This window comes from Amblyomma mixtum, chromosome 6, assembly GCF_055824585.1.
Source record: "Amblyomma mixtum isolate Tamu chromosome 6, ASM5582458v1, whole genome shotgun sequence".
Taxonomy (NCBI): domain Eukaryota; kingdom Metazoa; phylum Arthropoda; class Arachnida; order Ixodida; family Ixodidae; genus Amblyomma; species Amblyomma mixtum.
In genome coordinates this window covers 123,861,435-123,886,113 of record NC_143017.1, presented here as the reverse complement: position 1 = coordinate 123,886,113, position 24,679 = coordinate 123,861,435, and the positions used below count along the sequence as shown (strand labels likewise).

Sequence of the window (24,679 nt, the reverse complement as noted above, 5' to 3'; positions counted from 1 at the left end):
TTCGTTTGTCGTTAAGTGCGCAGAAATTTAGACAAACCCAGCTTCTTTCTTGCAGGACGCCACAATGGCTCAGTGGTTAGAATGCTCGGCTGCTGACCCGAAAGACGCCGGTTGGTTCCCAGCCGTGGCGGTCGCATTTTGATCGAGACGAAATTCTAGAGGACCGGGTATTATGCGATGTCAGGCTACATTAAAGAATACCAGGTGATCGAAATTTTCCGGAGCCTTCCACTTCGGCGTCCCTCATAGCCTGAGCCGCTTTGGGACGTTAAACCCAATAAAAAACCAAAACCATAATCTTTATTTCTGAGGAAATCTATCTGCGTCTGGACATATCGCAAACGATACAATACCTTCGCAAGGTACGTGACAACCAGCGGTGCCGCTCGTTTTACACCGATATTTTACCCATATCCTGCATCGAATCGCACTCAAGGCGCTGAAACGTGCTCCTTGCGGACGCCCGGAAATGCGAAAAAAAATAAAGAAAATAAAGAAGAACAGAGGGAACCAGCAGAAGAAGGGGTGATAACGACTCAGCGCGCCGCACCGTGCTCCAAGTCTCCAACTGGGAGTCCCCCGTCTCGTTACGCGAAAAAGAGGCCTCCTTCTCTGTTCTCCTCCTCTCTCGCTTTGCTGCTTGGCTTTGGGCTAAATTTGGGCTACCCTGCTTCTCCTCCAGGCGTGGGATGCTGCGCGACTCGGCGAAACAACGGCCTCATTAGAGAGCACATTGCCGATCCGTTCTGGGAGCTCAGTCGAGCAGGCGCCGTCAGGGGTGCCGATTGCTTTCTTGCGTGGGCGTGAAGAACATCGCAGTGTGGCTGCGGCGAGGTTCTAGCCTGTGGCGATGCTGCGGCCGGTGATTTTTTCTTCCTTTTCCGGTGCGCGTTGCCACGTGTTGTGCTATACAATGATCTGCAGTATCAGTTCAGTCTTGCTTTATGTTATTGCAGTCTCAAATTCTACAGTCGCTACAAATGCTTGCAGGACCAAAACTCACGAGAAAAATCAGTGTTTAAATATATTACTGTCGTTCTTCGTGTTTTCTACGTTTTGTTTTAAGAGTTATGTCCTTCATTGTTTTTGGTCTTTAACGTTAGCTCGATATTTAAATTTTTTATATTGGTACACCTTGTGAAACTCTGCACTATTTACTAATTTTTAGAGACCGTTGTGTTCATGAACTGTTTTTACCCTGCACTCTTGTCATGGAGTGTCCACACAGGGCTCTGAGAATATATTATCAAAGCGAACAGATAAAGTACGCTCAAACTCTGGTGTGGAAATAGCACCCACTCTCATTACTCAAAGCTCCAACTGTCTTTTACGAACTGATCAGTCGAACAATTTGATGCTCGTTTCCCGCAAATGGTGCGTTTTTGTTGGTGCGATTTAGAAGGTTTGAGAGTGGTCAATAGCTGTCCCCACTACGTTTTCTGGTACTGCCGTACGTTCCTAAAAGAATAAGGGCAGCTTAAGCAATCACTGTTCTGAGTGAAAATTTTATTTTTCGGCTCTTTTCGGGCGTGTTAACGCCTGTCCTGGAGCTAAAGAATCGTTCATTGCGGCGAAAACTGGATTGAAAAATCATCTCGCCAGTCCATTAAAACATACCATGGACCAAACAGAACGGGCTGCCACTGTTGCGAAGCGAGCGGCAGTGCCGCGTACTATCTAGGATTAGCGCTTAAATACCGGTGTCAGCGCATGTATTTTATTTTGCGAAATCGGACTAGCGATAACGTTACCTCTATGTAATTTTTTTATCTTTTCTAGCTTACAAAGCCCCGTCTTCGGCGATAGTGTGGTTTTGCAATTAGAAGGCAGTACTAAATTAATACAGGCTGCCTTCAGTTTTTCTTCAGCGTCTTTTTAATACTGACGCAACTTGAGGCCCAGCTGCGTTCAGATAGTTGCCCCATAGAAAACAATGCTGCTGAGTGCCATGCATCAGTGCCCCGAAAGTAGCAGGAGTACATGTGCACGGGAAGCTGGCCCCTTTGTCGCCTCATGCACGCGTAGTGGCCCTCTGAAGCCATCTTGGTCTCAGTGTCCCCAAAGTGCCTTCATATTACATTAAAGCAGGCCGGAATGAAACGCGAACTGGATGACTGAAAAGGAAAATAAGGAACATAGTGATATTAGCCTCAGCAAAGAAAAGGTCATGAGGGTCCATTTCCAGTTGTACTCAGCAGTAATTGGGCCAGGAAAATGCTAATGAAGTAGATTGTTATTTACTCTTCCTTATCTAAGATTGCCTTTTTTTGCTTCTCTCATGAAATTCATCATGTTCGCGTTTCATTCCGGCCTTATAGTAAAGCTCTGTCTTAGGAGTACGGGAAGTGGTGGCTGATAGCTGGAAACTTGCTCTGAAAGGCGAACCCGTGAATCAGGCGATGCTTAGAGGCTACATTAGGGAATCATTGCACAAAAGAATATCAGCTTTATCTCTACCCGCCATGGCGGCTCAGTGGATAAGGAGTTCTGCTCATCAACATGAGGCCACGAGACCAAACATCGACAGCGACAGTCCCATTAAGATGGAGTCGAGATTGAAACGCGCTTGTCTGCTGTGCGATGTCAACTCGCGTTAAATAAACCCGAGTGGCTGAAATTAATGAACAGCTTGAAGCAAGGGCGCTTCTCGTGGCCCAGATGCAGCTTCATGACGTTAAACCTCATACAAAACACTATGCCATACCATATCTTACCCCAGCGCCGGCCTAATGGTTTGGGCATCCATCACGCATACAAGAAGTGCGGGGCACCCATCGGTGATGCAATGAGTACAATTACTACATGTGGCCTGGTGCTCGGCTTATCTGCGGTAAATTTTGGGGCAAAGGTTTTTTGACCCCACTTTGAGTAGCAGCGAACACCTGGCGTCATGGGGCTGCTTGGCAAAGGCTGCCCTTGTGCGCTAAAAAAAAAAAAAATCGTCATCATCATCATCACACCAAACTCGATTTCTGCAATTAATTATTTGCACGCAGTAGTTTCTCGCTTGTTTGAGAACATGAAATGCATTTAAATATTATAGTGGGGATGAACTGTATCATTTTCCGATCCATGCATGCAATTTCGAAGTCGGTGAATGCAAGAGAAATTGTGAAAAGAAATCAAATACAGACTTTGAATAGCAATCCTGCACCGACGAGTGGTATTGAGTCGTGCCTCAGAAACAGAGATGAAAGCGTGCGTCCATTGCCTTATACGGAATTGGACGTCGCTCTGGTCACGAGGGCGGGGAATTCCTCCTGGTCGTGTCCTTTCTATTTTCGGCTTGCTCCCTTTTGCGCTCCTTGAGTGCGCAGAGGTAAACACAGCGACGCACGCAATCTCAGCATGCCCGTCCCGCCTGGCTTACATGTAGCTAGTCTTCCCGTCTTTGGAGCGAGGTCGCGGTCTCTTATTGAACGCAGTTCCCGCTCTCTCCATTTTTTGTGAAGGTCGAATCAAACCACCTGCCGTAGACATTTGATCTATGTGGATACGTGGATAGGCTTTCATTTTTTTCGTTCGCTGAGTCTTCCTTCAGTAGGCAGCTTTTTTTTTTTGCGCTCACTCTGAATTAGGCTGAATTTAAGGAACTTCTCGGTCATCGTCAATATCGTCGTCAGCGCGATAATGAAAATAACTTTCACCCTCTCTAGCACAAAGGCAGGAATCTGCGCATAGCTGCTCTTTCCCCCATTTGATTCTACTTTTGTTTAACCCGCGTGCTCTGAATTTCTACGCCCAACCACCTCGTCACATCTTTGTGTTCTGATCCCGTGCCTAGTTGTCCACCCATTCGTACATCTGTCCACTTGTTGCCTTCTGTAAGCATCACAGGCTGTATTCAGAAAACATTTCCTGAACAGGTGTGGTTCTTGATTCGCGCAGCTCCTCCTCTTTCGCGAACATCAATGCCGAGTGCTCAGCGTTGGTTGAGAGCGGGCTTTCCTTACGTTAGAAGGCGTGGGGGACTTTGCGAATAGATTTCGCGTGAATTCGCATACATTTTGCTTGCTTTACTCTCAAAATCAGATATACCGTAAAACTAAATTTTCTGACACAAATTTCTCTTATTTCATTCCACAGCACGACGCCCTTCCTGATGACGTTTACGCCTATTTGCGACAAAACATACTTGGAATTCATCGCAGCTCAAACAAACCAAAAATAAGTCGGTAGTTCGACTTGCATTAGTACTTTTAAGAGCACAAGTTTTGAGGGAGCTAGTGGAGATTACTGCAGTGATAGAGTTTGGAGAGTTCTATCCCAGTTATGCCCTCCCCCCTCCCCCCTTCCCGCTCTCTGACTGCACCACCGAGAAAACGTCCCGCTCGTGCTTCCAGCCAGCCATAGAGCACGATGGACAATCCTGTTCTCATTGATACTGAACGACCTCGCTTCTGGGGAATACTCGTGCGGCGAATAATCCTTCGCCACCGAAATGCGCGGCAATGAGCTAGAGCAGAGAAAGGGAGAGCGTTGCAAGCGATTAACCAGTCACAGGATGCGCGAGCTCATCATCATCTAAAGAGTTAGAAAAGGAAACAACGAACCAGCGTGCACACAGAATATATCACTAGCGACAAGGCGATTTACGTCCATGGGGGCCACTTTCGTCTTCTTTTTTTTTTTTACTAATTGCTACACCCCTCGCTTTCGACCCATCCCAATCAACGTCCACCGCTGCTGCCGTCGTCTATTAGTCATAAGCGCGAATCAGCGATGGCGATCAAAACATAACCTCGTATTCTGTATCACGCGATTACTCTTGTTGCAAATCTCGCCTTCCCTTTCATATTTTTTGTGTCTCGTTCGATCGTGGCTGTGTCCCTTTCGCGCTATCCCCTTTAGCCTTATGATCTGCGGGAAAGTCATCACGGGTCGTTTTTCATCGTGGAGGGCCGCCGCGACGGCTGTAGCGAGCGCAGCCTCCCGCCTTCATTACGCTATGCATCCCCGCTTTGATTTCTGCGTGTGATCCCTCTCTCTGTTAGCGGTGCAGGTCCTCGCTATCTCGCTCGCTTAGTGGCTGGCGCTCGAATTGGCTCTCGGTTAGTCTGGCTTGCAGCGTCGTTGAGCCTTGTTTATGTGAATTTATATCCGCACTTTTTTTTTAGTTCCTGCTTCGTACACTCACGCGTGGCTCATGCAGTATCAGCGACATAAATTAGCACTGGTCGCGGTTACCTCTGCTTGCGTTAAATACCTAAACAAGATTGAGCAGCATTTTGTGCGAGCGCTGCTATCGATTTTGCCTAAGGGAAAGTACTACAAAGCATAAGTGTTTTCAAAGCGCCATTTTCTAGACCCGGCCACAAGTGAGCCTTAATGAAGGTTCGAAATGCTTTCCACAACCAGGACTTCAGGTAGCGCAAAAATATCTGTACGTGAATGCTTCGATTTTTAAGCTCAATGGAAATGTTGCTGTGGTGGTTACAATAGTACCCGATACTTCGTTATTATGCTGGATATCCAGAATACGCAAACAAATGCCAAAATCTTCTAACCATATTTTGGTGATTATTATGGCTACATCGCTCCAAAATGAATGCGATTTCGAAGAGCTTGCAGGCAAAGCAACCTTTCCAGTGTACGTAACTCGCCGAAATAGCTAAAATGAGTTGGGTCACAGCGCCGAGGGCAAACACATTTTCAAAAATATAAAAAATGATATGAATATTACGTATAGTGGGCTACACGCCTCTCTGTAAATAAGCAGCTAAACTGTAATAGTTTAAAAGTTAACTATTCAGTATTAGCTAACCAGCTTGCTAGTTAGCACGTCTTCGCTGTATTCTGATGCACTACAACGCTTACAATGCTAAGGCGAAAAAAAACGCTCTTCTAACTCAAGAAGCCTACTTTTAAAAATTGTGTAAAATCTCAGATTGGCATTGGCAATATATTGGCAGCAATATTGGCATTTGTCACGAACGCTTTTTTTTGCGTTCAGTTTATTAGAATCTTGACAGCGACTCCATAACTATCCTTACACTCCTGTTTGTGTGATAGCGCCTAGGACAGTTGTGCGCTATAGCAAGAACTTCAGCCTCGATCTCGCTGAATCAGTCAGCTGCAGAATAGAGTTGGCTCCAGCGAAGTCGTACACAAACTCACAGATAATGCAGCGCCCCTTTAGTGGTCGCACCACCACCAACCGAGTCAGGAAAGACGAAAAACTGGCAAGAGGAACGGGAGGACAAGAGCAGAGGAAAACAACCAACCACGCCGCGAAGGGTTGTCTGTGCCTTAAGAACACCTCTCTAACTTCAGTACGCCCCTCTGGTGATGCTCTATCGCTCTTGTTATCGTCTTTTTCTCCTGTATGTTTTTTTTTTTTGCCAAGATCAGGTCCAGCTCATTAGTCTTTCAACACCTCCTGATTCTTCGCCTATACCTCAGCGTAAGTACATGTGTTTAAAAGGTCGGAACGCAACTGCAATTCACGTAACCAGCGGTTCTGGTAAGAGCGTAATTTTTGGCAAGGAAAGAAACGGAGGAGCTCAAAACTCTTCTTTCGTGCTTTCATCGTGCCTTATTAAGCTCATCAAATTAGTGCAATTATTGACTTAAAATTTATGCTTTGCGGTGTGGTAAGAGTGAACCATAGAAGGATGCTAATTACGACCCTCTACGTGCATTTCTTTCATTTAAATAAATAAAAAGCTGACACTGACAATTTTCCGCAGGAAAATTATGGAATAATATTTTGTCTTAGTGAGCCTGTCAAAGCTACTCACCAGTAATTAGCAACTACCAAATAGATCTCGGCTGAACGTGATAATGCTAATAACCCTGGCAATGCGGAATCATTTCGTATAATTTCGTTAAAACGTTAAGCATGTTTACTTAAAACACGTCTACGCAATTTGTTTGCTTCAACAAACAAGCTTTATCAATGTTGCCGAGGAATAAGGAAAGAGCTGTTCAGAAACAACTTGGCAAGCACTTTGATCTTCAGTTGGGCATAGAACACACCCGACAGAATACGAAAAAAAAAAACATCACTGTACAACCTACAACTCCTGATACCATTCAGTGAGAGAACAATGCATTATGAAGAAACTCATGACCCAGGTAGCCACAAAAGGAAAAAAAAAAAAAGCCCAGAACATGGCAATGCCTAGAGCAGGAAAAAAGTTCGGTGAAAAATCGTAAGATTTTCCCGCTCTCAAATTTCGGCATATCGTCACTAGCTAATTAACCCAGTAATGTCTACGAAATTAATTTGCTCTTTACAAATATTTTCCTTATATGGTTTTATAATTCATCTCTGTGGTCAGAAGAATTGCTGCTTTTTTAGATTTATTGCTACGACTCGAATACCCAGTATTTAGAAAAAAAAAACTGCCCGGAAAAATCTCATGCAGCAGCCCTTAAATTATTTTTTGTTTAAACACAAAACAAGGTGAACAAGAATCGAAAGGGAGCCTCAGTTTGCTAGCCAACGAAGTCTCAACAAGAGCAGTTGTCTGCGTCTGGGCGAAAACAAGTTTTAACTATGTAACCCTGTTTCGTCTTTGCCGAGTAGTTGGATTGATGGTAGTATTAGTTTATGGCGATGGAATTTCCTTCCTTATCTTTGAAGCATTTGCAGTATAATACAACTGTCTCTTTCAATAAAGGGCCTGGACTCCAGGGCTTCTGATAAGAACAATAAATACAGAGAAATAGCGGCACAGTTCCTACGTTAGTAACTGCAGTTCTAATGCAACAGAAGCCTTATAAGGTAAGAGGCATCGTCAGTCCCAGAATTCGATCATTGGCTAAAGGGAATTGACGTTTCCAGGCCAGGGCACTCCCACTAGCTGGAGAGAAGTAACGTCACAAGACCGGAAGTGATGCAACTTCCGGTAAGGGTATCAACAGCTGCCAATTCTATGATTGCCAGCTCGTAGTGGAATTAGCTGTCCCTGTCAGTTTTTTATTGCCTGCGTGCTTGCTAAAATGTGTCAGTATGTCATACTGTCTGACTTAAAACTTTGCCGAGCGTCCCTCACGGCAACAGTCAAAAGGATTACCTTCGACGCTTCTCATAATTAAGATTGAAATCTAGCCAATATGGTATTTTCTTGATAGTGTCGCAAACTTTCCGAACACGTTAGCCGTTGAAATTTTTTGGGGGGCGTAATTTTTTACACCACTAATTTTTTTTATATATATTGCTGAACGACTACGACTTCATTTCACATCCGTTGACATTCGATGGCATGTCATACAAGTGCAAAATATAGACTTCACAGGAAGCCACAGCCAGTAAGCATTTATTTTAAAACTCATGACCAGCAGGCACAGGCAGACACCGAATTCCTTTCAGAAAATCAGTGCCGCTGTTTCGTACTGGTCGAGTGCCTGGTCCGCAAGCAAAAAAAACGAGCGTAAAAAAAGCGGCAAATCACCCGCTCCAAATGGGAGGCAGCCTAGAGTTTCTTGGTGCTGCCGTGCAAACACGAGACTTTTACTGAAATGGTTCTTGATTTCAGGGGGGCCTCCTCTTACAACTTCAGGAAGACGAGTTAAGGCAAATGTAAATCCTTTTTACCTCGGCGAAAACCCATTTAAAACAAAAAGGGAACTTGCCGTAACTGAAAGCAATAAGCAAACCAGAATGCACGAAAAAGAGAGTTTCAGCTTGACGGCAATAAAGAGTGAAGGCATGTCTTCTTCGCAGCGTTTGTTCTTTACTTCTGCCAGGCGTTTTCTTGGGGTAGAAGTGGCGTCGTGTTTCTTGTGTTCCTTAGCTTTAATATTTCCCCCTTAACGTTTCAGGGTCTCTGATTTAACTGAAGACGTGGAATCTTATGTTTCTTGATTAAAGGGCTGATGGGTCCCACCTGTTTTGTCTGCGCAGGGATTCCGTGCAAAAGCCTTTTTCGATGCATTTTACAAGGCTCACTCAGCAGAGATCGAAGTTTGAATCTCGGCGCCGAGACATGGCAGTATTTACTTTTTTGTCGCTTCTTAATGTTCTAAGTTTAGCACGAATTTGGTTTCTCTTCATTTGACCCAGTAAACTTTTCTTTTCATACCTTCTCCGCTAATGTTGAGCCATCATTTATTTGCATATACTGAAGCTTTCTAAAGGGCTATCGCCTAAACGACATGTATTATGTATGGAGCACGTAAAAACACAGTCAGCCGCTGCTTAATGGCTTGTACGGATTCCTTTAAAGGCATATTTGAAAATCGACGGGTAACAAGTGGCGTCGGAAAAGTATTCTGACAAAAAAAAAACATTGTACTCGCCGGTGCGAGCATAAAGCGCAAAGTTGTGACGGAATGAGTAATTCTAGTCGATCACACATTTCAAAACCTAACATAACAAAGAACCCTGTGACAGCTTAACGCCTGAGCACCAGTATCCCAGGATATCTACGCGAAAACTTGCTTTCATTCACACAGCGTGAAGACGAACACGGACAAGAGGGGAGACATCACAAAGCACTTAGTTCAACAACATTTACGGCACCGCGCAGCGTATACATATACAGTACAGCGCGCAGAAATAAGAATTGTTGAAATCAGCCCCTTGTGGTGTCTCCCGTATTTCCGTGTTCTTCGTGCTGTGTGAATGAAAGCGTGAAATACCAACTCGCCCAGCAACTGGTTCTAAGAAAACTTGCTGGAAAGGTGTTGTACTGTTGTACTGCATGAGCAAAATGATGCGGCGAAGAAAAGTATCTGACTTGAAGCAGCAGACAAATCGAATAGCCTTCAACAGATCCTATCTTGATAGTACGATTCCAGAGAGTCCTGATGCAGTCCAATATGAAGGACACAAGATTTTTTTATCTCAATGAATGGGTAGGCACTGAGGCTACACGCAGAGTACGCTGTAGGCATCCTTGATGTTTAATGCCTGCAATAGTCACTAAATTAGTATGCTTGCAGCGGGACATAGTGAGCAAGAAGAGACTTTCGAAACACCTTTCCGTTCACACTGTATCCTAAACACACACGCTCTAACGACCGCTTAACCATCGAACCGATTCGGTGGCTCAGTGGTTATGGTGTTCGGCTGCTGACCCGAAAGAGGCGGGTTCGATCGCGGCCACGGCGGTCGCATTTAGATAAAGGGCAAAATGCTAGCGGCCTTTGTACTGCGCGATGTCAGCACACGATAAAGAACTCCAGCTAGTCGAAATTGCCCACAGCCCTCCCCTATGGCGTCCCTCATTGCCGGAGTCGCTTTGGGACGTTAAACCCTATAAAATCAAACCAAACGACGGCTTATTGTTACTCTGCCGTACAGTTTGCGTTAAGTATGACGATAATCGAAGTGGCCATCGTCAACCAACCACATTCATTATTCATTCTCATGGCCTGCATGAAAATGCGTTACATCAGCTAATTTTTGATTTCATTTGATTTATTGGGGTTTAACGTCCCAAAGCGACTCAGGCTGTGAGGGACGCCGTAGTGAAGGGTTCCGGAAATTTCGACCCCGTGGGGTTCTTTATCGTGCGCTGACATCGCACAGTACATGGGCCTCTAGAATTTTGCCTCCATCGGAATTCAGTCGCCGCGGCCGGTATCGAACCCGCGTCTTTCGGGCCAGCAGCCGAACGCAGTAACCACTGAGCCACCGCGGCGGGCTACATCAGCTAATGCGTCACATATGAATAAGTACTGCATGCTACAATGGCTCACCGGCAGCGACTATGGTGAAGACGCATGGCTTGGCCTGCGTGCCCACGCTGTTTTTTCCCCAGCAGACGAGGGTGCCGTAGTCGGTGCGGCTCCGAGGGACGTGTGTGGCGACGCTGCGCAGCCCTTTGTCGACGGGCATAGAGGACAGATGGCGCTCTCCTTCGAAGGTGCTGTTAAATCGCCACTGAAAGGACACGTCCGGCGGATCCGCCTCCAGTTCGCAAGACACCTGGGCCGCTTCGTCCTTCGCCACACCGTACACCAGCTTCTGTCCGCCTCGGCAAACGGGAGCGACTGCGGAACAGTCAAGACCAAAATCAAGAGTATAGTTAACAAGGTTTCGGCGATCTCTAAGCTTTGTGACGGCCACATCGTGCTAGTGAGCATTTTGCGGTGTCTGTACACAGTATTATCATTCTTGAAGTCAACAACTCACTTAGACTTCAGCAGGCTGCACTTGCCAAGAAAACTAAACTAACCAAATTTACCATCTTTCCGAGGAGTGGTGTCTACGAGAGCTCGGTAACGCAGCACCTACAAGGCTTGAAACCTAGAGGTACACTACAGTGCAAATTTGTCACAAAGTTGTGCCAAGTATGCAAAATTGATGAAACCAATGGCGAAGTGAAGTTGCCTGTACACGCTTGATGGCATTTGTGTGCAGTCATGGAAGACAGATTTATACATTTGGCCATGTTGCCATGACTGTTATTCTAGCATAAATGTTTTGTAGGTGAAGAGTTAGGTGTAGTGCACGGCTCTCCATTCTATAGATTTTCTGGTAGTCACTCTCCTTTTTGCTCTTTCATATTCACGGTACGGGGTAAAAATGGGCAAAACTTGTTCTCTTGATTTGTGTTCTCAAGCCCTTTGCTCTTTACGAAGAACTCTAACAAATATGCAATATTCTGTACATGATATGCACTCCGTGCTCGGGCATCTATTTTAACTTTAATACCACTCACCCTACGAAATGCAACGGCTGGTGTGAGTCTATATGCGCAATTGTTGGTGGCATGTGGTTCAAATGCTACTCACACTTGACCTGCAGTTGTAGCTGGTTGCTCTCTCCGTGGCCCTGCGTGTTGCTCGCCAGGCACTGGTAGGTGCCGGCACTGGTGCGACGGATGCGCAGGAGCCGCAGGGACTGGTTGCCGAACACCAGGTCCAGACCCGCGTCTCGGCTCCGGTCCAGCAGGCGGCCGTTGTGCTTCCACCAGACGTCTCGCACGGACGGGTTGGCGCGAACCGCGCACTCTAGCAACACGTCCGACCCTTCCAGGATGGCACCGCTCGCGTGGGTCGACGTGACGCTCAGAGACAGCTGCGGCGCGTCTGCGGGAACAACAGAGAGGAACCAGTTTTTAAGATAATGAACAGTTTGGTAACTAAAAAAGAAAACGTGGTGTTACATTGACGCCTGTATGCGATCATTTCATGTCGCTCATGGGCGCCGATAGAAATGAGCTTGTGACCTCCCGCATTTTAATTTCCTAACTTTAGGGAGCCATCTGCAACCCGCTGTTCGAAGCTTCTGTCCTATATCTACGTACTACCTCTAAAGATCTCACATCTCGTTACTGTGATTAAAGAAGTGAATGAAAAGAATCGATTTTCATTGTCGCTGCAGGTACTATATATGCGCTTGAATTCTGCCCATGGAAAGAAGAGAAGTACTACACCATAACATAAATATTTGCGATAATCAGTGGGATTTGCGTAATACAGAAACAGTCTGGAGAAATTTTGCAAGTTTTTGTTCTTGAGCGAACGAATTAGCACACCGGATGTACCACCGTCTCTTTTTTAACAATAAGCAAGTTTCTCGCGAAGAGAAAAACTCTGGGACGACAGCCTCAGTTTTCGTCATCACAGGGTGCCATCAAGTCCTCTTTAGATACTTAAAACTGACAGACTTAACGCTCCCCTGCGGACGCTCCATGTACCCCCTTTGTCAAAAGTAACCGGGCACAGGTGGTTTGTTTCTTAACTGCGTAGCGAAGCACTTATGGCAGCCCTTAAGCTATGACTCTACGTAACGTAAGGTGAACCCTTGTCCTCAGGTTCTGACACCTTTCGGTCCTGATGGGTGCCATAAAGGCTCCGTTATACGGTTGAGAAGCAAAAACGTGCTGCTCAGTTATTTTTGACAGGGGGCTCCGTCCGTCACATTGTACCCATTTACATGATCACGTGGACCCGGCGGACTAAGCTTTCCTTCCCTTTCATCTCCTGCATCCTCATCGCAATGTGTAGGGCAGCCAATCACGAATTACGCCTGCTCACCTTCGCTCTCTCTCTTTAGTCTGCTCTCTCTCTCTCTTTCTTTTTTGTTGACCTGCAAAAGTGTGCACTCGCTCTTTTAGAGATGGTCACCGTTTATTAGAACATGACCAGCGTGGCCTTTTCGAAGCAAAATGCGCCAATTTCGGCTGTAGGGAACTCCTCTTGATGAACAACTTTATGGAGAAAGGTACAAAAGGATAGCACTGCCATTTCTTGCTAGGGGAGATTTCACCTTAACAACAACGGTAGCGCGTGTTATTAATCCCCCTATTCAACGACGCTAATTATAATCTCAGAAGGATGCACAAATTACCACATTACTCGGCAAATATATCTGTGCAAGACGTGTTCTTAGCGCCTCTTGCCAATACAAGATGATTTGAATGTCATAAAGTATACGTAAAAAATTTTGGTCCTAAGCTGAACATTGTTAGTTAAATTTCCTCGCTGGACGTGCGCAACTCCTTTTACGAAAGCTTTATTCCTCTGTTTTCCTGCACGGAACTACAGCAGCCTGTAATGGATGTGCTCGGAAGCAATTCTTCCCGCCAGGACAGTGCATTTGGGACAGTTTGTAGAGTGCACTCATTTAACTAGATTGCCCTGCTTGGAAAGCCCCATTTTCTGTCGCAAATTGGTTGACGCCTAAATCTCTGTTATTGTTTTCCTTTTTCCTCGGTTAACTCCTTTTGACAGAGCGCACTTTTCTCCAAAGTCTTATTCGCAGAAATATGTTTGGTTACTTCATTCACCACGTGCTCTTACTTTAATCGCTTCCGCCCCTTGCTTCCAAGTTCTGAGCTCAGCGATTAGCGAAGGAAATAAAGTAACCTACCCCAAAAGCTGGCCCCAACGTCGCTACAAGGTTTTTATAAATGGTTTCAAGCGAAGCAGCTGCGATGAGAGGCAGGATAGAGAGATGGAGAGAAAAAAAGTGTAGAGTAAATCAATTAACGACATCGTTAAGCGTACGTCGCCGGGAGGGAACAGCGTCCCCTCAATGACGGTTGCCCCGGGCGACCCTAAATGCACGAACGTCGTCGGCGCCCATTTTCGATGAAGGGAGGTCGTTGAGATTTCATTGGTGACCGCCACCCATCCAGTCCCCACTCGGAGGTCCCCGTGGAGGGAGGCTGGCGCGTTATCTTTGCTCGACGACGCGCTACGCGCACACTTGGCCTCAGTGGGAGAGAGAGAGAAAGAGAGGTGGAAGCCGCGCGCATGGTCTTTATCTCGAACGGGAGTGTGCCGACCGATGGTTATGCAGGATAGCTCCCACGCGACTGAACCGAAAATGGCACACACACAAACACGCCCAAATAAAGGAACGAATCTTTGAACGGGTGTTTTGCGCGCAGATATGAGAGGACAGTTTTGGCACATAATGTCCTGCGGCGCATGACATCGGAATGCCTGCTGGGGACCTATACACGCGAGCGTAGTTTGTAGCGGCAAACAGAAAGTATAAAACAATACTTGAGAAGTAGCGAATCTGCGTTCGTGTTTATATGGAAAGAAGCTGACTTGAATGGTATGGCAAAACAGCGCTGTCGGACGGGACGGAAGAAGGCAAGACAGACACATGCGCTGAACAACCAAATGGTTTATTGCGAAAGAGGGGGCCGAACCAGCCCGACTCAGCCCTCTCATTGAAGCTGACTGATAGTGGAAAGGGTGAGCGAAGGTTGGAGAGAAGGTGTATCCTAGGCGGCAACACCAACGACCGATACTCCGAGTGCGACGGACACTCCGGTAATTACTTTGACCCTAGACCTTCGAGGAGCAGCCCCACCTTATGGGCGGGATATGGAGCTGCCTTCGTCGCTTCACACACCCGCCATGATTCCATGCCAGGCCAACTGAACTAAAGCTGTAGTGGCTCTGTTTTTGTTCGTGACTATGAAATTGAAAGGATACTTCGCAAACGAAGAGAAACAGCCTACAGCGAATCACGCTTCATTTAAGAAGACACATGCCGGCTGATGTCGGGTTTAGCGCTGGCGCTATATAGAGCGAACCTGGGAAGGGCCTACAACCCGACAGCAGCTGTTTCAACTACAACAAAGGTGGAGCTTCCGAAGGTCAAAATTATTGTTCTGTAAAGCTCTGCTGCAGGACGCAGATCATTACTTTCACCTGCAGCTCGCCACAGTCCTTCACCAGCCTTCGTACGCAAGCACAGAAGACACCACAGCCGTATGGCCAAGTGACGTCTGTGTCGCGCTTGCAGCAAGTCACCCTTCTCATTCGCTGCCAGCGCGCAAAACACTTCCGGAAATAAATGCTGAGCTTTGAGTGGGCTGAGGCGGAATACGACAGCTGTTCCTCTTTGCAAACATCTGCAGATGCTCTGCTAATCTTAAGTGAAAACACAGCTGTGAGCGACAATCCAGGGCTCTCGCTCCTTTTTAGACGTATCCAAAACGGCACGACCCCAATAAAGATTTGGGCTATACTGGAGTAATGTTTCTGATGGTCAGAACCACGCAGCAGTACAAAGAGCAAACATCTTTGCGCGCTCGTTGTGAATTACACTTCTTTCGCAACTTCTGTCATTTTTTTGCCTGTTTAATCTCATATGGAGATTTCACTTATCACTAAGCAACCGCGCCAGTTCTGCTGTTTGCTAGTGCGCTAGTAGTGACTAGTGCGGAATAGGTGTCAGACGTCCCTCTTCGCAGTGAGTTCATCCGCCAGCATCCATTTGCCCCCAACTCAAACTATCATGTTTATTTTGTAAACCAGCGTCGGTCCGCGCACGGCTACGGTAGTTACTCTGTACTGGCACAGCCGTCTGACAAGGCAGCTTCTACGGCACATGACGCCTCCCCTTAACACATTTCCGCATGGTGTGGTCTCTTCGGCGGAAGTGCTTTCTTTTCGAGGCTATCGCTAAACTTGCAGGTGGTGCCAGACTGAGCTTTCGTCATGGAATTGCCTGCGCTCTCCGCACTATAAGAAAATGTAGTAGAGGCCAGCAGTTTTCTTTAAGATGTTAAGTATTCCTAGTATCAAACTATCTTTTGTCGTTTCGGCTATCAGTAGGATGGTTCGCTTTACCTCTCCTACTTGTTGACATATTCACCGCAATGCGGCCTTCGATTTGTTCAGAACAACACCGGCCGCGAGTTGTGTCACTGAGCGATAACGTCTCTGCGCAAATATGCGTAAATGGTGACCTGCAGGTTGCGTCCTCATCATCATCAGCCTGACTACGCCCACTCAAGGGCAAAGGCCCCTCCCATGTCTCCAAAATTAACCCTGTCCTTTGCCAGCTGCGGCCACCGTATCCCCGCAAACTTCTTAATCTCATCTGGCCCCCTAACTTTTTCGCTCTCCCTGCTACGCTTGCCTTCTCTTGGAATCCACTCTGTTACCCTTAAGGACCAGCGGGTTATATTGCCTTCGCATCACATGCCCTGCCCAAGTCCATTTCTTCCACACACACGGACATGTGCTCACACATATTTTTCGCAGTGGTGACGAGGGCAGGCACCGATGAGTGGTTCAGACCGGCGCACAGATTTCTCTCATGCTCTTGCTCCCAAACACGATCATTTTACGACGGCAGGGCCATCGATTAATAAAAAAATGTTGATTCTCTCTTTTTGTGAAAGCCAACAGAGACTTACAGGCTCTGCATCTGGAAGAGACGATTGAAATCCCTGCGGTGGGAAGAGGTGCGGTACTCACAGGTGACCGATAGGAAGACGGCGTCCTCGATGGCGCTGTCTGGTAGCTGCGGGTTGTCCGCCTTGCAAGTGAGCAGCCGCTCGTGGTCCTCGGGTCCCGGCACGAAGATGAGCGTGCTTGAGGTGACGTTGCCCTCGAGCTTCTCTACGGTGCGGGCCAGCTGCTGGCCGCCCTTCCACCACGTGATGCGCGCCGCCGGCTGCGCCCCGCGCGACTGGCACCGAAGCTCGGCCCGGTGGCCCGCCACCAGTAGGTCGCGCGCACTCGTGACCTTCACGTCCAGGGGCCGCACTGCGAGCAAGGAGTGCGCGCCGGTGCAAGAGCTTCTGAGGACGAAACTCATCATCATCGTCATCATGAGCCTGCAAGACGGGTGCCCATCTGGTAATCTACAAATAACCTTGTCTTTCGCCATCTACGGCCACCATATCCCCCCCAACTTTCTAATCTAATCTCCCCACGTGATATCTGCCACACCGTGCTACGCTTGCGTACTATTGAAATCCACTCGTTCACACCATGGGGCCATCGCGGTTGCCTCCCTTCCACCACTACATGCGCTGCCCATGTGCGATTTTCATGCTTTATTTCTGCAAGGGAACCTTTGTCGCACGTCTATGTGTTAGCTCCACTGCTTTGTTCCAGTCTTTTAATGTTAGCCCTATCGGTTTTCTTTCCACGAGATGAAACTGGGCGCTTGTTTTCGTCGTTGGAAGAAAAAATATGGAAGCAAACCCTTATTCCGCACCGTATTGTGATAACAATTTTGTATCCTTCCTTTTCATAACACGCCGCGAAGTTAATAACGAAAAGAAAACTTCGAAACATCCTATCCTTTTAAAGGACGGATGAGTGAGCGCGATAGATTTTTTCGCACTGCGGTCCCTTTGAGAGAAAACACTGCTATGCTCGTATGCAGGCTAGAATCATACAGGCTAGGCCCATATGGATGATATGAAAACGTAGATTTTCGACAGCGTTCGCTACTCGGTACAGCTGTGTAACTAAGGACTTTTGTCTAAGCTAGTTGGTGCGTAGCTAATCGACGGAAACCACAGCGACCGTCCTGTCCTGTGTGTTCCTTCTTATTTTCGTTCTTTTTCCGCTGTGCTTCCGTCAATTTACCTAGGTAACGCTCCCATTACCCAAGAGGGGAACGCGGAAATTTCCGCTCTTGAGGCGCAACCAGATGCCAACGGCGATGGTGTTTACGCCAGCGACAGTGTACTGTGTAATTGCGGTAAACAGTGCGCGTTCTTCATTGCGGCGGCAGTTTTACATGCGTAAACGTACTCGGCGTCGCAATTGGTTTTAACCTAGAACTCTCGTGCAGCTGGCACACCAGTGTGAATGCTACACTTATGGGACGACACTGTGTCCTGAGTGGTCACGTGACATATATGGGCTTGACCTACTTAAGTGAAGACCTGCAGTAGGCGCTGTCATTGAGCTGGGGAGAAAGAAGCACTGTGTCCTGAGTGGTCACGTGACATATATGGGCTTGACCTACTTAAGTGAAGACCTGCAGTAGGCGCTGTCGTTGAGCTGGGGAGACAGAAGCACTGTGTCCTGAGTGGTCACGTGACATATATGGGCTTGACCTACTTAAGTGAAGACCTGCAGTAGGCGCTGTCATTGAGCTGGGGAGAAAGAAGCACTGTGTCCTGAGTGGTCACGTGACATACATGGGCTTGACCTACTTAAGTGAAGACCTGCAGTAGGCGCTGTCGTTGAGCTGGGGAGACAGAAGCACTGTGTCCTGAGTGGCCACGTGACATATATGGGCTTGACCTACTTAAGTGAAGACCTGCAGTAGGCGCTGTCATTGAGCTGGGGAGACAGTGCCTATGTGCCTTCTAAGCGTGGAGAAGGTGGAGTATGATTTCTCCACAGGAAGTGAATGAAGTGGAAGTTCGGGTAAGGGAGTCGGAAAAAGCCTGCGAGGGTTTTCAGCACGCATCCTTTAATTTATCGCGGTCATTTGTTTTTGTTAGGCTACGGTTGTTCATTACTATACAAATAATCATACCTTGGACTCTTGTGTGTCAGCAGTTAAATTGAAGAAAGCACCTTTTTCCCTTTAATTCGTTTCAAAGTTTTAGTCGCAGTTTTCGACAGCCGTAAGCGCTTCATTGTGATATGCACAGCTTTGGACTCGAAACCTAAAGAATAAATTTTTGGGGAAAGCTGTCAACTTTAGTTCACAACGTTTTTAGTTATAATATGAATTATTTTTTACAAGCTCTACTAAGCTCGATTAGGCAATCATTAGAAAAGAGGTTGTCTATATTCCTAGTGCCGTAAACTGTTCTTTCAAGCAACTTTTGCTTTCAAGTGTTATCGAGAGGGGAACTGCGGCTTGGTCTTAAGAGAGCTAAATTTTCTGGTTGTGTCAAAAAGAAAAAAAAAAGAAGTGAAGAAACATTCGCACAAGAAGAGTTCTAAAATCATCAAAAAGAAAAAGACTTGGCAAGCAGCAAGCTTCCGATGCATCTCTGGAATATGAACTCGCTCTGAATAGCACAGCTGCAATGGCCATATAGCAGTGGCGGCTCATATTACGAAAGTGAAAGCCCAACGCCTTAAGCTGCCCGGATTCAGGAAGGACCCTTACAGACAGTAAATGCGCCGTGGAGGAGACTCCTTGCCAGACAGGAAAGAGGGAATGCTTTTGAGCTCTTCCAAGAGCGCGAATCGCATTGGGAGCTATGCGGCCGTATGCAAATTGCGTTTCTTTTTCCGAAGCTGCTGATGCTTCAAGCGTGGCTACTGCTAGTAGTGCTTTTTTAGCCTCACTACCAATTTATGGCCGGAGAGCTAAGCCAAGGTACGCGCCTCATGATTGGTGTACGAATGAGGAGACTGAAAAAGAGAAGTAAATATGCAGAAGTACCTTACCCGGGACTGATGGCAAATAATCTAGGACACGGAGGGCAGTCAGTATTAAAAATACAAAAAAAACAGCTAGCAGGGACAAATATAAGGATTCCTTTATTTATAAAAGCGAAATATGGATTATTGAAAGCGCAGCCAACAAAAAAGTAATGATTCTGATAGAGTTAATGTTGGTGCAGCCAAGAGTGAAGTTAAGCGGCGGTTCTGAACGATGTCTATGGCGGCGTTTTGATCATTGCAGTTCAAACGCAATCAGACGCCTTTGAGGAGGTGCCTGCAGCAGCAAGATGGACAAAAAAAGGCGATTGAAAGCAATGACAAAATGGTAACGGCCAACGGCGCACGACAGGCAAAACGTCTTTGCTGAGCGTAACTTAATTTACGAGCATGCTCTGAACAGAAATTACGGCTCTCGGGTTTTTCCGTTTCTTCGCTTTTGGTCCTGATAGCGCGCAGTTTAATGCGCCCGTTTCAGTATGCTAAGACGGCATGCGCGATGACTTTTAAGAACCGTGCTACGAATTCGAAGCGAAGCTCGACGGAAAAATGACTTTCCAGTTTTTTGTGCACTTTGGAATGGGGTGGGCGCTTTCTCGTAAACAAGAAACTAGTAGTCACGAAGCTAACTCAGCATTTTCTTGCCATTGGCTATCCTCTTGCCGGTAGCCCAAATAACCGGTAAGTCACACAAATTTTTCAGAATTAAATTCTAGCACTGCTTATGTCCGAGTCAAAAATTTTTTGTTACATATAATATCTGCATCTAAACCAGGCCACAAATACCTGGTAGTGTTCACCGTGTCCTATGCGCCTGAGTCGCTCCGAAGGGTTTAACAATTGCTCTGTATAAGATTTACTGACCAGTAAAAGAGAAAGCAGTGCAGATTTGTGTTGGTGTTGGTTGTTATAGAAACTTCTTATAATCCTCGGGTTCTGTGAGCCCTAGAAAAGCGACTTGAGCGGTATTCCGTTACCTAGTCTTTAACCACGGCATTTAATATTTATTTTTATTAGGAATATGTTTCGAAGATGAGCTTGTGCTTTGTCAACACTCAGCTTACGATCTGTTAGCACCGACTCTGAAGCCGCAGCTGGTTCAGGGCAATCAAGGGCCAGAGTTTCATGTCGTTAATATGCTGCGATACAGTGAAATTGGTCGCTACTTTTGCCGTTGCATGACGGGCTGTGATTATTGCTTTAGTGACAAGTGCCAGCCACCCGTGGACTGTTCTTACTTGTGAGGTTCCTTGAGAATCAGGCTCTTGATTGCTGAGGCCGGCTCTATAGCTTCCAGTTTGATGCCGACATATTGCAGAACATGGAATAGAGCTAGTCAGGGAGAGAAAAACAGCTAAACCCGTTGACATTCTAGCCTTATCAGGCGGCTACTGGGCACAGAAATGTCCACAGGTATACGCCGACGTTGCCACGCAGATACTGTGCTACCTAAACAGGGCCTTTACGTTTAGGCTACTGCGTTGTTCTGGATCCGAAAGGCGTGACTTTCCTGAGCAAACTGCGTTAACTTCGCTGTTCAAGTTAAGCATTAGTTCCGCCTCGACTTTTCCCGTTGTGTCCCTTGCTGCGTGAGCTTAACTGGTAAAGAAAACACCTACCTCTAAAAGGCTGTGAAAGAAAGGGGCGGGGGGGGGGGGGGGGGGAGGCTCTTTTTTTGGTTAAGTTTGCAGGCGCACTCGGATGCATGCTTGTGTCCTTATTTCTAACCCTAGAAGAAAGATCGACATCTGAGCTAGTTGGTAGTGAATGAGCAACTAGCTAATGCCAACTAGGTAATGCATGTGTTGTCTTTCCTACCTTGTCGTTCGTCGTGAGTGCGCTAAACCTTTTCGTGGTTCTAACTCCAGGCTGAATGTAAAATTTTGGGGCGTGCAGAATAGGTGCTCACAGTTCATATCGATGGTCACCGAGGCGTAGACAGGCAGAGTCAGGTTGGTGTTCGACGCCTGACAGGTGAGCACCGTGCGGGCGTCCGATCGCTCCAGCTTCGGGATCAGCAGCTCGTTGCGCGAGGTGCCTTCGCTGGTGTTGTGGTACTGGTCGTCCAGAAGGGTCATGTCCCGCCACCACGTCACAGCAGGCAGCGGGTGCCCTGGTGGGTGCATTATCATGTCATTCAATCAATCAAAATTTGATCCCCCTTCATTTACTAATTTTTTGTAAACATAAAAGAAATATAAGCAAATGATCAGAACGAGCTAATTTTTTTCTGTCAACAGTTATGTTTAGAGCTGTTTTTGTAAAAAAACGTAGCAGTTATCAATCGTCCACTCCTGCAGATCAGAGTTTGCAGGAAGTATACTTTTCCAAATACAAGTGAATAATGTAAGGCGGAACAAATCGATAATTTCCTTACCCTGTCACTGAGGGCAGAGAATCAAAATTGTTAAATACGGTGGTTCAAGACAATCATCTTTAATGGGACAAACTTCGCACTTTACAAGTTGAAGAATGCACCCTTTTTTTTTTTTTAAGCAGCAAGGTTTTTTTTTCTCTCTCTTCTCCCCAGTAGGAAGAAATTGTGTGCGTTTTTTGCTGCATTCGAAGCAAAATGATTTCAATGGGTTCAACAAAATATAAAACAATCTGGACTGCGCTATGCAACTCAAAGTTTTCAAGTTTTAAGCCACTGCTTGCAACTTCCTGCTTCCTGCCTAACTTCCTGCAGGGAAATTCCTACTTTGTTTCGACAACCAGAGTTTGTGCATGTAAACATTAGTCGTCAACTGTGAATTCACAGTGACTGAAGCCTCAGGTAAGCCCGATAGTCATAGGAGTTAACGAGCGAGTTTTCTTGAAGACGCGTTTTACCTCCTCTTGTCTCACAGGCCAGCTTGAGCGGGGCTCCTTCGTCGTAAGGCCCAATGACGTCTTGGAGTGCCTTCCCTGACTCGTCCGTGATGATGGCTTTTTTGGGGGGTACTAAAGAAGGCACAGAAGGCAACATGAATTGAAATTGAGGAATGAACACTTGATAAGAATCGAAGAAGCGCCCGTTTTAAGCTTGCTCCATTGTAGGTAATGATTCGCTATATTATAACGCCACAGTGTGAATGAGCATGAACGGAAGCTGTTAATTCTTAAGAACGGCGGTAAAAATAGCGATCATTTCGGTTCACATACCACTACAAACTGAGTGGCCGCAGAATGAGCCTATATTCAAAGAATTAAGCACCGTCTTAGAAGTGAGTATCTACACGCCCGCATTTTGTAGAGACCCGTATGCACCCGCATGAACTGTAGACCTGTGTACACAAAGCACTAATTCCGCGCTCGATTATCGTTTGGAGCGCTTTGGAGCAGTCTTCACAGGCCCTGATTGCCTGACAGTGTATATATAGGTCTGTCGGTCCGGAGATGAGTAGAGTAGATTAAAGTGCACGAAATGCAGAAATATTATCCTGTGAGCTATAGAGTTTAATACTGTGATTGCCGTGGCGTTAAATTATTTTTTTCTGAACGTATTGAAAGACTCAGCATGTTAAACTGACGCCATAAATTGAAACACAAAGCTGGTTTCATTTTTTTTTTCAAATGCCTCACGACAGACACACCCGGTGCTTCAGCGCAGCGAGGCCACACCTTGCAGCCGGGCCTCAGTACTTCTGTGTTATAGGAGGAAGAGTGGGAATTAATTTGGTCGAGAGCAAGCAAGTAAAGATGGATATGCCTTATTGAGCATACCCTTTTTATCGAGGCGGTGGTGAGTGCTAGTTAGTCCAGCACATTGAAGTGCTGGTTTTATTTTATTTCGTACCTTTTTTTCTTTTTGTTTGCTCTAATCCCACAATAATTCTTTCGGGCTGTAATCTTTTCCCTCTTCTAAGCTGTACTTTTTTTGTTTTCCATTATACTTCCCCCATTCGCATCCTACTTTTCTGCCGCCAGTACTATAGCCATGTTTTGCTCGCGTACACCACTGTTTTGTTAATTTTCCTCTCATTATCTCTGAAACCCAGAGCTCCCGAAGGGCCGACCAAGTCCCCTTTAAAACCAACCGTGACATGTGGCGCCACTTACCGATAACTTCCAGTGCTACGACGAAGGTGTGCGTTCGGGCCCATCGGAAGTCGACGCGGCACTTGAACTCTCCGGCGTCTTCGGGTCGCACGGGCTCTATGCGCAGCAGCGCCACAGGCTGGGCGCTAGTGTTGAAGTCGTAGCGGCCGCCCAGGTCGGGGCTAGGAAAGTGCTTGGCACGCTCCAGTGGAGCGTTGCGGGCGTCCACGCTGTACAGGGGCCCGTGGACGCCGGTCTTCGACCAGAGCACCAGCGTCACGTTGTCCCGGTCGTGATTGGACGCCGGCACCGACAAGTTGCAGGGCAGCTCGACGGCACCCTCAACCACGGCGGTCAGTCGAGGCACCACTGCGTGACACAAGGGAGTAGGCAGGGAGAACCTTAGCTAGGGACGATCTGCACATTAGCCCATTGAACCCTATTTGCGTTACGATGGTCGTCGTAGCTTCAAGGCTACGCTCCAAAACAAAAAATCTTGCTTTTAACGCCGAATGGGGATTTTCGAACTCAGCCCCGAATTTTCATAAGCCGTTTTGTGCAATACCTTAATCTGCTTTTCTGAGGACACAGCCATTGTGAGTGGCGCAAATTATACCGGAGTAGTGAATTATGGTGACAAGGCGCGCAGGAAGACATAAAATTGTGATGAATTCGCTTACACTTAGAAAACCCAAAAGCCAGGCTTATACTGGCATTGTTCGTGTCGTGTTTTTAATAAGTGACGTCTAATTGAGAATTTTGGTGGGAGGCACTTCAGCTGGCAATGAGCATGGGCCCTCTCTATGGAACTCGGTGAAGGAGGAAAACGGCAATCGTTGTGTAGGGTGGTTACCCATTTCCTGCTGCGTTCAGAACAAAATAAAAAAAAAAAGATAAGGTAACATCCGTGCTGGAAACATTTGCGCTGAGAGTACAACTGATCATCACAGGTCGTAGCAAGAAATTGGAGCACCTGTCACTGATTCGCCGGTGAGCTTTCAATATGAGGCGGCACGTTTTCTCATTCCCGCTTGGTCAGAAAAAAATAAAATTGTGTGCTTGATTTATTTGAAGCAGAAAGAGAAGTCTTGTCTCAAGAAAAAACACTGGTGACCTTGCAGAGTGTTCGCATTTTCTC

The 24,679-nt window shown here is 46.7% G+C and overlaps 1 protein-coding gene across 3 annotated transcripts in view; it reads right to left on the bottom strand.

The window, feature by feature from the left end:
- Positions 1–24,679, bottom strand: part of LOC149340271 (nephrin-like) — a 382,817-nt gene that overhangs the window by 42,139 nt on the left and 315,999 nt on the right. For all 3 annotated transcript variants that reach the window (XM_089549015.1, XM_089549013.1, XM_089549014.1), the window contains 6 exons: positions 23,563–23,910; positions 22,354–22,464; positions 21,431–21,634; positions 16,630–16,920; positions 11,689–11,985; positions 10,651–10,944 (listed from right to left, as the gene is read on the bottom strand). In XM_089549015.1, the coding sequence (XP_089405141.1) occupies positions 10,651–10,944; positions 11,689–11,985; positions 16,630–16,920; positions 21,431–21,634; positions 22,354–22,464; positions 23,563–23,910 (1,545 nt within the window). The remainder of the gene's footprint in view (positions 1–10,650; positions 10,945–11,688; positions 11,986–16,629; positions 16,921–21,430; positions 21,635–22,353; positions 22,465–23,562; positions 23,911–24,679) is intronic.